Source organism: Amblyomma mixtum, chromosome 2 (genome assembly GCF_055824585.1).
Source record: "Amblyomma mixtum isolate Tamu chromosome 2, ASM5582458v1, whole genome shotgun sequence".
Taxonomy (NCBI): domain Eukaryota; kingdom Metazoa; phylum Arthropoda; class Arachnida; order Ixodida; family Ixodidae; genus Amblyomma; species Amblyomma mixtum.
The window spans coordinates 113,114,894-113,132,237 of NC_143013.1; the positions used below are offsets into that span (position 1 = coordinate 113,114,894).

The 17,344-nt window shown below is 49.2% G+C and overlaps 1 protein-coding gene and 1 long non-coding RNA gene across 4 annotated transcripts; one reads left to right on the forward strand and one right to left on the reverse strand.

The window, feature by feature from the left end:
• Positions 1-366: 366 nt before the first annotated feature.
• On the reverse strand, positions 367-2,515 carry LOC149360618 (uncharacterized). 3 transcript variants are annotated; one of them, XR_016288334.1, is made up of 5 exons: positions 2,426-2,515; positions 1,500-1,647; positions 1,237-1,387; positions 956-1,120; positions 367-587 (listed from the first exon to the last, which is right to left on the reverse strand). It is a non-coding gene; the product is annotated as an uncharacterized LOC149360618 (long non-coding RNA). The 3 variants fall into 3 exon arrangements; XR_016288336.1 differs by having other exon boundaries at positions 1,500-1,556; positions 2,426-2,444; XR_016288335.1 differs by lacking the exon at positions 2,426-2,515 and adding an exon at positions 2,140-2,334.
• A 4,661-nt stretch (positions 2,516-7,176) lies between these two features.
• Positions 7,177-8,374, forward strand: LOC149360619 (uncharacterized). The gene has a single exon (XM_089569349.1). It carries the CDS (start codon positions 7,235-7,237, stop codon positions 8,372-8,374), a length of 1,140 nt encoding a protein of 379 aa, XP_089425475.1. The 5' UTR covers positions 7,177-7,234.
• The last annotated feature ends 8,970 nt before the right edge of the window (positions 8,375-17,344 follow it).

Consider the following 17,344-nt stretch of genomic DNA (forward strand, 5'->3'; position numbering starts at 1 on the left):
TTTTTAGACGTTCCTTTTTTTTCCGAAATGGGTGCCTGTAGTAACTTAAGCATTTCAAGAATGATTTTTAGTGATGCCTTTAAACCCTCTAAATCTTTAAAAATGTTAGTTCATTTTTCTGGTATACACTCAAAAATGAACTCAAAGCTGATTTGCAATGACCCGAACAATAAGCCCACATTACAAGGGATGTATGGCTGTAGTAATGAGCCATAAATGCATGTGCTAGCACACTTTCCAGTCACTGCGTTACTCTTTATTGAATCCAGTGCATACAACCACACAATAAAAGAATGGGACCAGGAAATTAATGTTAGAAGCCATGGAGGAGGTAGCTTCACTGGTTTGGCTGACATAACAATGGTGAGCACTTGGATGGCGGGAAAGTGTCGAGCAGAAACCAATTGTTAAATCAAAAATTCATTTGGCCCCAGGCCTTGTTCACAACGGATGCGTTGATGATCAAGTTGCTGTGATGTGGATGGCAATGAAGAGCTTGCTAGGTGTTCCAAACATCGCTTTTCTTGCAAGGAGGATGCCAACTAGACGGTAACAAGGGGAAGTCAAATCCAGCTCTGTTCAGCAGCCTGCAGAAGTGAAAAATATTAGAGTAACCAAAAGCAGTCAGTCAGGTGCATGTAGAATGGCCAATGAGGAGTCGGAAGCAAATAAGACCAGGAAATGGCAAGGAGTGACAGCACAGGCAATAAAATAAGCTAACCAAAAACATATATGCATATGATGTCATTGCAAGCGGCATTTCAGCAGAGTGCTACGGCTCACCATAAACTCAAGAAGTCAATCACTGTGGAGGCCTTTAACAGAAGCAAAATTCAAACAGCGCGCATGGACACTGAAAGCCAAGCAGTCAATAGCAAGTACACTGCCTTACTGTGATGCACACTGCACTCATAGAACCTCCTAAGCTGCATCTTGCAAACAGGCTTTCTCTTACCTGCAAGATGTGGCTGAATCAAAAGTGGTTGATGTTTGACATCTTGCACCGTCGCATGAAAACATAGCAGAGATGCTGCTGTCCTGGTAATGCCTGCATCACTTCAGTATACACCAGAGATGTGTTAAATCTTGGACCTTAACTTGACAGCCACACAGGGCACATCTGAAAGATAAGACAAATAAAAGTGCATGTGTATAAGGTTCCTAACACTGCATTGCCAAAGAAGCCCTTTCTAATCTGTACAATGAAGCTCAAACAGTGCGCAAGAGATTACTTACACCACTGCACAAGAAGCATTAGTCCAGGTTCCCACCTCAGAACTGAAACAATCTCCAGGCCAAGTCGTCTGAACAACCAAGTACAAGGTGCTGCTATTAATTTGCGTGAAACTAGACCAGGTCCTTGCTCCTCCGGCCAACAGTTGGAGTTCTAAAGGACAAACAAATAATGGGGCTTGTGGAATGAACATTAGCAAAGAGCCTAGACCTATACAAGAAATCATGAAGTGAAAGAAAAGGTGTCAGCTGCAAAGCGTGCTTACCAAAACTTGAGAAGTTGAGCAGGCAAGGAGGTCCTCTGAAAACCACTGTTGAACAGCCTGTACCCAAAACGAAATGTACACAGTGAAGTAGGGACAACGCCAGCTGTGCACGGTGCAATGGTTTTCCAAAAAATAAAAGCTGCCATGCCTGCAAAGAGCCTTAGTACTTCACTGCACTGTCAAACAGCCTGCACACATACAGAGCAGCACCAGTGAGTAGACTACCTTTGTGCCGGGGCTCTCAGTCGCAATGAAATAAAAGCATGACGCAGTTAAGATAACGCCTTTTTAACGCGAGTTTCACTGACGGCAATCACAGCAAGGAAAATTGGAGCACACAGGTGGCCAGATGAGAGTCCTTGGCAAGAATAAAACCGCGTAGGAAAAAAATCGCGCCTTATCAACGTACAGGGTCGTCCACTCTTAGTTAGAATGCGCCAGCGCATGGCCGCACTCTTCAGAGGGCCACCGCGTGCGACACAGCCGCTCATCGCACCAAAGTGGCGCAGGAGGTGTACCTGGACGTGGTGCTTCGCGTCATCTGCCACTTCGCTTCGATGCGCAGCCGTTTCGGACGCAGTGACCCTCCAAATAGCACGGCCATGCGCTAGCGCATACTAAGAAGTGGACAACCCTGTACGCTTAAACAAAGCTGGTTGGTTTGAAGCTTTGTCACGTTCACCTTGTCATCGCCTTGGTAAAGAAAGCAACTCGCATGCGAGAGCAGCCTAGCTGTATCCACTTAACAAAAGCTCAAATACATGCAAATGCCCTGTTTTAATATATTCAACGCTGCACTTTGGTATGTAAAACACTGGCTGCTACTGTTTTGTGCTTTTTAAACCAAAGGTTAATTCAGGCGCGTTAGTGGCTTAGCCGGCAAAGCCGACGCTTTCACCACAGAAGAGAAATGGAAGGTTACTTACTTTTGCGGAAAACCAGGCTCACATCTCAGTGCAACACTGGTAGTAAACGATACCGCAGAAAAAGGGGAAAATAAATGCAAACTGCAGCGGCGTGCCAACCAGCGCGGAAAAAAGTGCGCAGCGAAACGTACTACAACGTGCGCAGCATCCGCTTCGCGCGCGTAGCTATCGCTAGCCTCTGCAACGCCAAATGACCAAATGAAGTACTAAATTTCTAAACGTAAAAATAAACAAATCATCAAAGAACCAAAAACAAATTGAATCTAATACTTTCATGTAAAACTAAGCACTTGCAGCTTCCATTTTCTTTCTGCTTTAAACGGTTAAAACCACTTTGGCAAACTATCCTGCATCGCCACCGTGCGGAGCGACACTAAGCAGCAAGCTGCGGCGTGACTCAAGAAAGATAGCCTCCAAGATACGCCGCCACGAAAAGATAGCGCGCGGGTGATCTGCGCGATAAACCGCGCGAGCGAGCTCGGCGAAGGCAGCGTGCGCTGCGCCTGTCAATCCGCATGCTGCCGCCAGCTAGCCGAGGCGTAACAGAGGCGTTCGCAACATGCAGCAAATTTTTTCACTCGCGTAACTACCGTCGGCTTTCAGGGCCATTATATTGTCGCGAGTGGAAGAAAAAGACGAGTAGCGATTGCGGCGCGCCGACGACGACGTTGCTGCTGGTGGACCTGCCTGTTTTGTTCTGTGCTCTCTGTCTTCACCCGTTCTCGCCGCCGGCCTGTACGTCAAGCCGTGACATTTGGTGGAGGTGCTGGGTAACGCATCTCATGCAGCGCACCCCGCCTCGTAGTTCGAGCCCCGTCCTAAGTCCTGGCCGTCGAGTTTTCTTGGAGGAGCCCTCGGCAGAAACTGAGACTCGCGCTAGCCGACGTCAGCAAGGCCAAGCGCCGGAATTCGGACTCTTGCCCGAGGGATCGCGGACATCTAGGACAGCCAACGTCACCATGGCGTCCCAGTCACAACAAACCGACCCCGCGATTGCGTCGAGGATCGTCTACGTGCCTGTCACTCCAAGATCTGTCGTCCCGTTCCGTGGCGATGGCCTCGACGATGTTGAAGACAGAGAGCACAGAACAAAACAGGCAGGTCCACCAGCAGCAACGTCGTCGTCGGCGCGCCGCAATCGCTACTCGTCTTTTTCTTCCACTCGCGACACCCCGCAACGCACCCGATTCGTCAGCCGCCGTACCGCGTTTCCTTGAAGGAAAGGGAAACCATACAGGAGCAAGTGCGCGAAATGATAAAGGACGACGTCATCCAACCATCCAACAGTCCGTGGTCCGCACCTGTAGTACTAGTGAAGAAAAAAGACGGGACCCTACGATTTTGCGTCGACTACCGGCGACTCAACAAGGTGACCAAGAAGGACGTGTATCCACTACCACGCATCGACGACACCCTAGACCGTCTTCGTCATGCCCGCTATTTTTCGTCCATCGACTTGAAGAGTGGATACTGGCAAATTGAAGTGGATGAGCGCGACCGCGAAAAGACTGCATTTATAACCCCGGATGGCCTCTACGAGTTTAAGGTGATGCCGTTTGGCCTGTGTACAGCGCCCGCGACATTTCAACGAGTCATGGATACTGTGCTCGCCGGTCTAAAGTGGCAGACATGTCTCGTGTATCTGGATGACGTTGTCATCTTCTCAAGCACTTTCGCAGACCATCTGGTGCGTCTTGAAGCGGTTCTTCAAGCTCTTCTGAACGCCGGACTCACGCTCAAGCCTTCGAAGTGCCGGTTCGCATACAGTGAACTAAAGTTCCTTGGTCACATCGTCAGCCAAGTGGGTGTGAAGCCAGACCCCGAGAAAACGGCCGCCGTCGCATCCTTCCCTCCACCGTCGGACAAGAAGACCGTCAGAAGCTTTCTTGGTCTCTGCGCATACTTCCGACGTTTCGTACGGAACTTTGCCCAGATCGCGGCACCACTTTACCGCCTGACGAAGGATAACGTTGTCTTTGAGTGGACCGAGGAGCAACAATCAGCATTCCGCCAATTAAAACACGCCCTTGCAACATCCCCCATACTAGGCCATTTTGATCAAGACGCCGACACTGAACTCCACACGGACGCCAGCAACAAAGGACTAGGAGCAGTGCTGGTGCAATCCCAGGACGGCGCTGAGAGGGTTATTGCGTATGCCAGCCGAGCTCTTTCGCAGGCGGAGGGCAATTACTCGACAACTGAGAAAGAGTGCCTCGCTGTCATCTGGGCCATCACCAAATTCCGGCCCTATCTGTACGGTCGCCCTTTTCGTGTCGTCACCGATCACCATTCGCTGTGCTGGCTCGCCAATATTAAGGATCCAGCAGGCCGCCTTGCTCGGTGGAGCCTTCGGCTACAGGAGTACGACGTCACCATCTCCTACAAGTCCGGCCGCAAACACCATGATGCTGACTGCTTGTCTCGAGCCCCCGTGGAGCCGGCACCGGGAGGCGAAAATGACGAAGAGGACGGCTTCCTTGGGGCATTGGACATGGCAGATATGGCTGCTCGGCAACGCAGTGATCCTCAGCTTGATCAGCTGATGGCGCACTTGGAAGGCCACGAAGCTGCGGTGCCTCGCATTTTCCAGCGCATACTGCCGACATTCAAGATAATGCATGGTGTATTGTACAAGCAGAACTTCGACAGCAGCCCGAGGTCGTGGCTCCTTGTTGTGCCGGAAGACCTGCGCGCCGAGGTCGCCCAAGCTTGCCATGACGATCCTACAGCTGGTCACCTTGGCTACAGCCGAACACTTTCACGTATTCGAGAACGGTACTACTGGCGGACACTTCCTAAGTACGTCCGTCACTACATAAAAACTTGTCGAGAGTGTCAAAGGCGCAAAACACCGCCCATACGACCAGCTGGCCTTCTCCAACCACTCGAACCACCGCCTGTTCCGTTCCACACTGTCGGAATGGATTTTCTTGGTCCATTTCCAACGTCGCGGTCGGGCAACAAGTACGTTATCATAGCGACGGACTACCTAACACGATACGCGGAGTCCCGAGCACTTCCGTCGGCGACAGCTGTTGAGGCAGCCCAATTTTTTATTGAGTGCATTGTGCTCCGTCACGGTGCCCCTGCCGTTTTGATCACTGACCGGGGTGCCGCGTTTCTGGCCAAGCTCACACAGGAGATCCTCCGTCTCAGCTGCACCAGCCACCGCCGAACTACTGCGTACCATCCGCAAACGAATGGGCTGACGGAGCGGCTGAACAAGACCATGGCCGACATGATCGCCATGTACGTGGATGTCGCCCACCGCAGTTGGGACGCGGTACTGCCCTACGTTACATTCGCTTATAATACCGCTGTCCAGGAGACGACAGGTATGTCCCCTTTCCAGCTGGTACATGGAAGACAGGTCACCACGATGCTTGACGCTATGCTACCGCACGAGCCACCTGTCGACGTCGCCGATGATGCCCGACTAGTCTGCGAGCGCGCAGAAGAAGCTCGGCAACTCGCCAGACTCCGTACCCAACATCAACAACATGCCGACGCTCGTCGGTACAATCTCCGTCGACGCGACGTCCATTTTTACCCTGGAGACAAGGTCTGGGTGTGGTGCGCCGTCGAGGTCTCTCCGAAAAACTCATGAAGCGCTACTTCGGCCCGTATACAGTTGTTCGCCGCCTCGGTGAACTTAATTACGAGGTGCTGCCCGAAGGAACCCGACCGTCATCACGTCGTTCACCCCGCCCTGAAATAGTGCACGTAGTGCGGCTTAAACCGTATTACGCGCGATGATCGCCTGGGCCCGAACTGATTTTACCACTCCCTTTTACACTGGCCAGCAGGAGTTGCTGGGCGCGTGTGTGGTTTTCCTTCCTGTGCTCTTGCTTCCGTGCTAGCATCGGGACGATGCTTCTTTATAGGGGGAGGTAGTGTCGCGAGTGGAAGAAAAAGACGAGTAGCGATTGCGGCGCGCCGACGACGACGTTGCTGCTGGTGGACCTGCCTGTTTTGTTCTGTGCTCTCTGTCTTCACCCGTTCTCGCCGCCGGCCTGTACGTCAAGCCGTGACAATATGTTACGTAAATCCAGTCTTACGAGTGGCGGGTTAGCTGCACTCGATGTGGAACGTGATTCGGGCTCCGTAGGAGAAAACGTGCTTTCTGTGTTCGAATACAAAGAGTGGTCTTTGCACCGGCGCGCCTGCTCTTCGAAACGTCAAGCAGGAGAGCCATCTAATTTATGTGCAGTGATTTACAGCATGTTTAATCCACGGTGGCAACTCTCTGCTGATTGCTGGCGCATCTCCTTGACGTGGTCTCAAGTTCCACGTGTTAGAATCAAGTCTAGAAAACATCTGACTACAGATGTTTCACGGAAGTTTCACAGCAAACGTCTGACTGCAGATGTTTAAGAGACGTCGCAGAGGAAACTTCTTCTTGTCGACATCTATGAGACGTTTGAACACAGCGCAAGACGTTTGTAGTCATTTGAAGCTGTTCGGAGACGTTCGTAAGATGTTTTGTGTTTCGTGGGCTGGCTTTTCCTCGGTCAGGCAGGGCTGCCCGCTCTCGCCTCTGCTCTTTGCGATCTATCTTGAGCCTTTCCTGTTATCGCTGCTACACAATGATGGGATCTGCGGTTTCACTCTTCAGTCGGTGCAAGTAAAAGTGCTCGCTTACGCTGATGATATTGCTGTTTTTTTTTCGCGGACCAAGAAAGCGTTAAAAAAGTTGTCAGAGTTGCGCGGGCCTATTGCAAAAATACCGGGTGCGAAGTTAACTGGGATAAGTGCATTGGATTTTGGCACGGTGATTGGGAGAGCACACCCGCAGTGTTTGCTAACATGCAATGGACGACCTCCCCTGCGAAGTATTTGGGGGTACCCTTAGAGCACTATAAGAACAGTACAGAATTGTGGGGTGAGGTAACGCAGAGTGCAAGGAAAAAAGCGGATGGATGGAAAGGACGTGACCTTTCTGTTTTCGCGCGTGCAAATGTGTGCAATGTATTTTTAATAGCCAGAATTTGGTATTTGTTGCAGTTCTTGCTCATCACCCGAGCAAACGTGCAGAAGCTGCATAGAGTGTTTGCTGTTTTTATTTGGAGCTCGAATTGGGAGCGAACTAGTCGAGCTAATCTGTTCCTTCCGGTCAAAAGGGGTGGCCTTGGACTTTCCAATTTGTTTCTGAAACAAGTTGTCTCAAGATTTTTGTTTCTACGTGATCAAACCGATCCTCTGTTGCGCACAATGTTGCAGGTGCGCTTAGGCAGTGTGTTACCGGAATTTGTTGTGTCCAGTTTCCCAGCCACGAATCGTGCTGTAACTGGGTTTTTACGCGAAGTTGTGGCTGCATTTCACATTTTGAGCTCTCATTTTTCGACAGAGTATCTGACTTCTGTACCAAGGAAAAAATTGTACAAGGATTTGCTAGATATCTTTATACCTGTACCCTTATACCGATCCTTTTACTGCGGAGGCCCAGGCCAAGATGTGCTAAATCGAGTTAAAAAGATGCCGGTAAGACCGAACGTCAAATCCTTTTTCTTTAAACTACACTCTGGTACCCTTCCGGTGAAAACATGGCTAAACGATAAAGGCATTTTCGTACCATGGAACGTCGACTGCACACTGTGCAAAAAACCCGAGACCATCGAACATGTGTTTATCGACTGCTGGGACCCGGTTTTCCACTGGGACATCTTGCAAAGAACTTTAAAAAAAGAACTACCTGTTACTCCTTACGGCATCCGGTTTCTGCCTATAGAAAGTGACGAAGTGCCATATGACATGTTTATGCTACTGGGCCTCCACAGCATCTGGAAAACGAGGATGGCGGCTACGCACGCAGACGCAAATGTACGACCAGTCAGAGAAAACTTTATAGAAAGTGTAGCCTCTCTGAGAGATGTTCTCCGCAGTCAACCTCAGCCACCGGACTGGGTGGCAGTTATGGACAAACTGATCGACATGAAAATGTTTTAATCCGTCGCCTCAGCCAAAGTTTGGCTAGCGATTTTTATTCCTGTGCATGTATTGTTTACCGGCAATAAAGGGAAAAAAAAACAGCAGAGTGGCGCAGTGGAAGCGTGCTGGGCCCATAACCCAGAGGTCCGTGGATCGAAACCACGCTCTGCTACTTCTTTTTTTCTCTCTCTCTCTTCGGAGGCAGGCTCTCTCACGTGGCCACTATGCTATTGCAATTGAAATACCTGGAACTTTTCTCTCCCTCCTAGTCCAGCAGAGTGGCGCAGTGGAAGCGTGCTGGGCCCATAACCCAGAGGTCCGTGGATCGAAACCACGCTCTGCTACTTCTTTTTTTTCTCTCTCTCTCTCTTTCTTCGGAGGCAGGCTCTCTCACGTGGCCACTATGCTATTGCAATTGAAATACCTGGAACTTTTCTCTCCCTCCTCGTCCAGCAGAGTGGCGCAGTCGATTCCACTTCCGGATTCCGTGGGAGACGGTCGTGTGATGGGAAGCTCTGAGCGCGCTTCGTTATCGGTCATGTCTGGCCGAGGTTTCGGTGAGCGACGCCCACCAGTGGGCTATCGCTTAGTTTTGCCTACGCTGCCTTCGGGAGACTCAATGAAGACAGCGGTTTTCCTTCACTGCGATATTGCCGGGCGGCCTTATCGCATACAGGATTTTCGGGAGCCTTTGGAAACTGCCGGTGTTCTACCTTTCGTGGCTGGCATCGGGGCGTTTCAAATGTCGCATGTGTGGATGTTGAAGCTGAAAACTGCGGAAGCGAAGGAACGACTGCTGACAGAAGGAACACTTGAAGTGAAAAAACGCTATTGTGCGGTCATAGACCCCAACAAACGTGAGTTGGCCTTCAGGGTGCACTGGGTGCCCTTCTACGTGTCGAATGAATCTGTGCAGAAGGCTTTTGAAGAATTTGGAGAGGTGACAGACGTCAACCGCGAGCAGTGGAACAGTCCCGGGTTCGAAGACGTCGAATCAACAACCCGTCTGGTGCGTATGGTTCTGAAGGAGGGGCTCTCTATCGATGATTTGCCCCACATGCTCAAGTTCTACGGAGGACAAGTGTTAGTGGTGGTGCCTGGACGTCCACCAATATGCCTACGGTGCAAAAGGACGGGACATATTCGACGCGACTGCCGCACGCCAAGATGCGGTTTGTGTCACGCGTTCGGACACGAACGGGAAGGATGCGTTCGCACGTATGCGCGTGTGGCCACGGGTACTGCTCCGCCGCAAGACGACGGCAGTGAGCTGCTCATGGACCAGGAGGAACTGGAGAACGCCGGAGCACCGCCCCCTCCAGGACTCAGCGACAGCCCTGCTTCCCAGCAGCCGGAGCTGCCCGCTGGCGACGAGAAGTCACAAGGTGACCCCGCTGCAGAAACGACTGGCAAGAAGGCGGATGCTGCTGCGGCGCCAGAAGAGCCAACGAGGGAGAGCACTTCAGGCGACCACGACTCCGAGGCGCCGATGGATGCGACAGTCGCTTCCATTAAGCGACCTCGTGACTACGAAAAGGCACCGGCTACGGAACGAGAACTGCGTCGGCTAGAAAGGCATTGGAGAGGGGAGGGAGCCAAGAAAGGCAAGTTAGCCTTGTCGCGGTCCTCGTCGCTAACTCGCGACGAGAGGCCGAAGCAGTGAGCTTTAGTCACTGTTGTTTGTTTGCTGTGTGCACGCTATGGCTTATTTGAAGAAACCGCTAAAAGTGGGAACTCTGAACGTACGAGGGCTTGCCTCGAAGCGTAAGCAAGTGCAGTTGAGCCGACTGTTCGGGGAGTTAGATCTAGATATCGCGGCTATTCAAGAAACAAAAGTTGAGGATGAGCAGCAAACAGATAACATGGTGGTTGGTTTTCGTTCGCATTTCAATGTTGTGTAAGCCATGCGGCTGGTTTGTCGGCGGGATGCTGTCTTTTCCTGAGGAAAAACATAGGCATAGTAGAGGAACAAATAATAACTTATGGCCGCCGCGGTGGCTCAGTGGCTATGGTGCTCGGCTGCTGCCCCAAAAGACGCGGGTTCGATCCCGGCCGCGGCGGCTGGAATTTCTTTGGAGGAGAAATTCTAGAGGCCCGTGTACTGTGCGATGTCAGTGCACGTTAAAGAACCCCAGGTGGTCGAAATTTCCGGAGCCCTTCACTACGGCGTCTCTCATAGGCTCAGTCGCTTTGGGACGTTAAACCCCATAAACCAAACCAAACTAATAACTTATGCAAGGGGGCGGTTTATCGTGTGTGACTTCACATATGAAACATTCGCGGTGAGGGTTGTTGTCCTGTATGCTCCCACGATACAAAAGGAACGGCGCGGTTTTTTTTGAACAGTTAGCCTCGTTCCTTGATTGCAGTCGAGTGCTCATACTATTGGGAGACTTCGATTGCGTTTTGGACCCTAAAGATCGTTCAAATGTAAAGGATGTAAAAGACCCGAGTGTTGATTTCTTGAAGAGTGTCCTCAACGAGTGCAGCTTGGAGGATGTAACAGGTCTGGCGAAGAGTCAGAATCACGTGCATTTTACGCATTTTCAAGGTATCAGCCACGCACGACTGGACAGAATATATGTGTCGCCGGAGTTTTCACCTTCCTGTGAGCAGTATGAAGTGAAGCAAGTGTCATTTAGTGACCACTGCCTAGTTACGGTAACTTTGGGAGGAAGGAAGCAGCGTAAAGCAAAAATGAACTGGGATATGTGGAAACTAAACTCAAGGCTTATAGAAGACGACATATTTTTAAGAAAAGTTAAGGAAATCATGGATATGTTTAATAACAGTGAAACAGAATGTATTGAATCTTGGGAACGCTTTAAGCAGGAGGTGAAAATCTATGCCATTGAGCGTTCAACCATAAGAAAATATGAGGAAAGAAAAGAAGAAAAGTAACTGCGTGAACTTTTGACGAATTTAGGGCGCGAAGAGGAAAAAACGCCGGGCATGTTCATGCATGATATAAAAGGCGTCAAAGTTAGGCTAGAAGCTTTAGATGCTCAAAAGTACAGAGGGGCAGCGATAAGAGCACGCACGGAAAAATGGCTTACTGGTGAAATGCCAACAAAACGCGCGCTTTCAGATGAAAAGCGATACGCGCGGTCAAACGAGATATCAGTTATCGAATACAAAGGACAAATCCTCAGTGAACAAAGTGGAATTTCGAGTGCATTCGTGGAACAGTACCGTGAGCTGTTTGCACGCAAAGCACCAAGTGAAGAAGGGTTCCGGGAAAACTTTTTGCCACTTATGCCAATATTAGGCAGTGAGATTACTGAAGAACTAGAGAACGAAATAAGTATTAAGGAAATAGAGACAGCAATTGATGAATTGAATGCCGGAAAGTCGCCGGGACCTGACGGTTTGACTGCGGCCTTTTATAAGAGCTTTAAATGTGGCCTTGCCACTATGCTCTATAAGCTTTTCAAAGAGTGTTTTGAAGTTGGTAGGCTGCCACCTTTGTTTAGCATTGCTCATACGGTCTTAATTCCTAAGACAGATGACCCTGCCAAGCTGGCAAAAGTAACAAGCTATAGACCGATCACGTTAACAAACGTTGATTATGAAATTCTGATGAAAGTGTTCGCCAAGAGATTGCAATACGTCATAAAGGATATTGTAGGACCTCACCAAACGTGTGGAATAAAAACAAGAAGCATATTTAAAAACATTCATGTTGCACGCAGCGTGCTCGAGTGCTGCGATGCTTTAAATAAGAAAGTCGCTATGGTTCAAATTGACTTTGAAAAAGCATTTGATCGGGTGTCTCATGAAATACTCTATTGTTTGTTGGAACATATTGGTATTGGCTCGGTTGTTCTCAAAGGGATAAAAATGGCTTATGCATGTTGCTCGACACGTCTTATGGTAAACAAAATGCTATCTGAAAGAATTGATGTGAGGGCATCTGTTCGACAAGTATGTCCACTGTCCCCTTTACTTTTTGCAATTTATTTGGAGCCGTTTTGTAGGATGATAACTGCGAGCGAGCGCATCCGAGGGTTTAGGTTGGGAGCGTGTGAGGTGAGAATACTGGCATATGCAGATGATGTGGCCCTCTTTTGTGAAGACCGCAAAAGTATTGTAGAAGCGTTACAAGTAACCGAAAGGTTTTGCAGGCAAACTGGTAGCGCTGTTAATATAGATAAATGTCTCGGACTATGGCATGGGCAATGGGACTTGGAACCAGAATTGTTCCGCGGGGTCCGATGGGCTACAACTCCCGGAGTTTATTTGGGAGTCCCGGTGGACAAATATGGGGAGAATACCAATTACTGGAATGAGAAAGCGGAAGAAATGCGGGACCGGACCAAAGGATGGATGGGCCGTAATCTTTCTATTTTCGTGCGTGCAACTGTATGTAACACCTTTCTTGTGGCAAGAATCATGTATTTGCTCCAAGTATTATATTGTGCACGAACCAATATCCAAAGGTTCCATCGGGTTTTTGCGGTTTTCATTTGGGCGTCTAATTGGGAACGAATTCGCAGAGATAATCTCTTCCGGAGAGTGAAGGTCGGGGGACTGTCTTTAATGCATCTCTATGTGCGGCAGGTTGTTTTAAGGTTTTGTTTCCTGCGTGACCAAAATGACGCCTTCCTGCGAACATTCATACAAATCATGTTATCAAGTGCACTTCCAGAATTCATTGTCTCTTCGTGCAATGCTCGGCGGTACACAGTGTCTCGCTTCCTGCGAGAGGTTGTCTGGTCGTTCTGGTTTTTGCAAGTGCGGTTCTCTCTAGAGTATTTAGCGAATGTAACGCCGAAGCGATTATACAAGGATCTTATTGAACAGTTGTTTCCAGAGCCACTGTACAGAACTTATACTGTGAAGGCCCTGGGAAAGACGTTCTCAGGCGAGTTAAAAGATGACTGTTGCACCTGGCGTCAAAACATTCTTTTTCAAATTGCATACAGGAACCCTACCAGTAAAAACATGGATAGAGGAAAAGGGCCTTTTTGTTCCTTGGGGCTCGAACTGTCTCCTGTGTAGAAAACCGGAGACGGTAGAACATGTTTTCCTGGATTGTTGGGATGCAGTGTTCTACTGGGGTGTTTTGCAAAGAACCCTAAAAAAGGACTTGCCATTGACACCGCGCGGAATTCGGTACCTGACCACTGAAAGTGATGTTTTACAGTATGACCAGATTATGTTATTGGGCCTTCACAGCATTTGGAGGAGTAGAATGGCTGTTAGACATTGTGACGTGGATGCACGATCGGTATGTGATTATTTTGTGGAACATGTGTACAAATTGAGAGAAGTCTTGAAGCAACAAGATTACGCGGAGGATGTATTGAGTCTGATGGACCAACTTGTGTTAATGAAAGTCCATTAGACACGGTTTTCTGCCAAGGGGCATGACAACTACGATATTTTACTTTTGTATTCATTCATGCAATAAAGAAAAAAAAACAGCAGAGTGGCGCAGTGGAAGCGTGCTGGGCCCATAACCCAGAGGTCCGTGGATCGAAACCACGCTTTGATACTTCTTTTTTATCTCTCTCAGGCTCTCTCACGTGGCCACTATGCTATTGCAATTGAAATACCTGGAACTTTTCTCTCCCTCCTCGTCCAGCAGAGTGGCGCAGTGGAAGCGTGCTGGGCCCATAACCCAGAGGTCCGTGGATCGAAACCACGCTCTGCTACTTCTTTTTTTTTCTCTCTCTCTCTCTCTCTTCGGAGGCAGGCTCTCTCACGTGGCCACTATGCTATTGCAATTGAAATACCTGGAACTTTTATCTCCCTCCTCGTCCAGCAGAGTGGCGCTTTACGCACTCGCTTTAAAACATCATGACCCATGAGCCCAACGTAGACGGAACGATACAGTGGGGGCGGGAAGAGTATGGATATCAAATCCCTGTACAGATTTTTGCGCGAAACAGAATATAAGTACTCATTTGAAAACCGAACTGTCAAAAAACGCACGGAGGCATAAACTTCCTGCATAAAGCCTAGTAAACGGGGTCGTTCCTTGCACCAAAACATTTTTCTATAAATTACACACTGAAACTCTACCTGTCAAGACGTGGCTCGATAGGAAAAACATTTTTGTGTCTTCTGTAAACTGTCGCTTGTGCAATGTGCCTGAAACAATTGAACATTGTTTTATAGACTGCAAAGACGCGATTTTGTTTTGGGATGTGTTGCAAAGGACGCTACAGAAAGATTTTCTCCTAAATTCCTACAGTGTGCGCTACCTTGTTGTTTCCCAACCTGACTCGAATCCTTATGATATGATTCTTCTGATTGGACTTCATAGTCTTTGGAAAACACGCATGCAAGATCGCAACGTTGAACCTGTTGTTTCGCCCAGAATTCACTTTAGCCGAATGTTGCTGCAGGTAACGGACATTTACAAAAAATCGGACTTTGTACCGGATTGGTTTCCTCTCCTGATGCGCTGTATATCTTTACCGGCCTTTTAGTTATAATATGTTACTATTATGTTTCTGCCACCTAGCGCCTACCTAGGTGCTCTGTAAATAGTTGTTTTTGTGTGTGTATATGCACACACACATATGTATATATATGCTTTGTATACAAAACCATGTAAATAAATACCATGAAAGAAAAAAAAAATCCAGCAGAGTGGCGCAGTGGAAGCGTGCTGGGCCCATAACCCAGAGGTCCGTGGATCGAAACCACGCTCTGCTACTTCTTTTTTTTCTCTCTCTTTCTCTCTTCGGAGGCAGGCTCTCTCACGTGGCCACTATGCTATTGCAATTGAAATACCTGGAACTTTTCTCTCCCTCCTCGTCCAGCAGAGTGGCGCAGTGGTCACGCTGCCTGCACCAGTGTATCGACAGCTTGGTTGCGGAGGCCCAGGGCAAGATTTTCTGAAAAGGGTGAAACGTATGCCAGTAAATCCTAACGTGAAAAGTTTTTCTTCAAACTCCATACTAACACTCTGCCAGTTAAAACCTGGCTAGAACAAAAGGGCATTTTTGTGCCATGGACGGTTAACCGTATGCTCTGCAAAAAGCCTGAGACAGTCGAGCATGTGCTTATAGAATGTTGGGATCCGGTATTCCATTGGGACATTCTACAAAGAACAATAAAGAAAGACCTGCCAATCACGCCGTATGGAATCCGGTTCTTAGCGGTAGAAGATGACCGAGATGTTCCTTATGATCTCATCATGCTACTGGGCCTCCACAGCATATGGAAAACCAGGATGTCAGTGAGAAATGCCGATGTAAACATTCTACCTGTAAGAGAGAATTTCATTGAAAGTGTTGTGCGTGTGCGGGAATGTTACCGAGCCCAATCGGAGCTACCCGAATGGCTTGGCGTGCGGGATGAACTTGCAGCCCTCAAGAAGTTTTAAACAACCAAGTTGACCGTAGGCCGGTTCACGTGTTTTAGTAGTTTGTGTGTTTGTTTGTTATCGTTGTCAAAACAGGCAATAAAGAAAAAAAAGAAAAAACTGTCTCTCCCGTAACCGAGAGTAGAGTAAGCATGAAATGTTTACGGGCATAATGCGAAGCGCACGCGGACACGACGAGACGCAGGCCTGACAGGAATGTAAAACGTTCGTTTTATTTACTCCGATTATTCACGTAACACCAGCGTCACAGCCTTAAAGAAACGCGCAGGTCTCCAGGATTTATGTCTCCGCCGTAAAATTGCACGACTATCACTTTTTCATAAACTTTATCATCATCCATCACTTCATAACGACTTTTTTTCTTTGCCTCCTTCGATTTTTGACCGCCGCGATCATCCCTTTAAAGTTAGACGTTTCACGTGCAGAACATTTATCTATGCGCATTCATTCTTACCACGCACAGAGAGAGAGAGATAACTTTTATTTTTCAGCTCAAGTCCGAGCCTTCTTAGTTGCCCGTTTGGTGGGCGCTATTTATCGGCGGTGGCAGAGCAGGGCCACGTGTCCCTTGGATGCGTCGGATGTGGGCGGCGAGGAGCGGCCAGAGGGTGGGCTGCAGAGAGGCTGGTGGAGCGGTCCATCGGGCCCACGTGAGGTGAAAGGGGGGACGCAAGGTATGCGAGGAAGGTATGGTGGGAGAGTTAGTTGCGCGGGGGCATAACCAATATGTATGAATGTTGGAGGGATGCTCTCCGCACACGAGACAGGCGGGTTTGCCCGGTTTATGAAGGATATAGTGGGAATACAGTTCGCAGGGAAGGGAGTTAGTCTGTGCCTGTCGAATTAGAGTGGCGTCAGCACGGCAAAGGAAATGGGAGGGTGACGGAAGGGTTCGTCGCATGTGCCGCAAATTGCGAAGGTGTTCGCGGCGGTCCTGTCGGTGTGTAGCGCGGTCTGCCTTGGGATTATAATGGGCTGGCCAGGCAGTCGGAGGGCCCGGTGGTATTTTTTCACGGGCCAGAGCATGAGCAAGCTCATTCTCCGGTATACCTTGATGACCAGGAATCCATTCAAGGCGGACATGGAGCGTAGGGTGGGCTGTTAGGTATTGCAGCAAAGTGTCTAGGATATGGGGAGGGAGTTTTTGAGATTCGAATGAGCGTATGGCAGCCTGAGAGTCTGCACGTATGGTGATGGTGGAGGACAGGTGGTCGTGAAGCGTAATCGCCTCTGCTATGGCCAGAGTTTCTGCGTCGGTTGAGGAGGGCACTCCTGTGTGGAGATGTGTGGAGGTGCTTCGAGGGCCGACTACTGCAGTAACTACTTGGTGCTCGAGGATATGGGCATCGGTATAGTAAGTGTCGTGGCCCAGTACGGGTAAATGGTTCGCCAGTGCTTCACGCCGCCCGGGATTTATCGTTGGAGACATGTGGCGTGGAATGGGTTTTACAGTAAGACGCGGGAGGCTTTTCCACGGGGGAGCAGATGGTTGAAGCGGGGGTAGTTGGGAAATGGTGTGTCCGAAAAGGCTGAGGAGGTCTCTGCCTTGCTCGGAGGTAGAGAGACGGTGTATCTGGGCTCGGTGGTGTGCTGCTGCGCGTTCTTCGAGGGAGTTGAAAATGGCGGCGTCTGCGATCAGCGCATTTGCG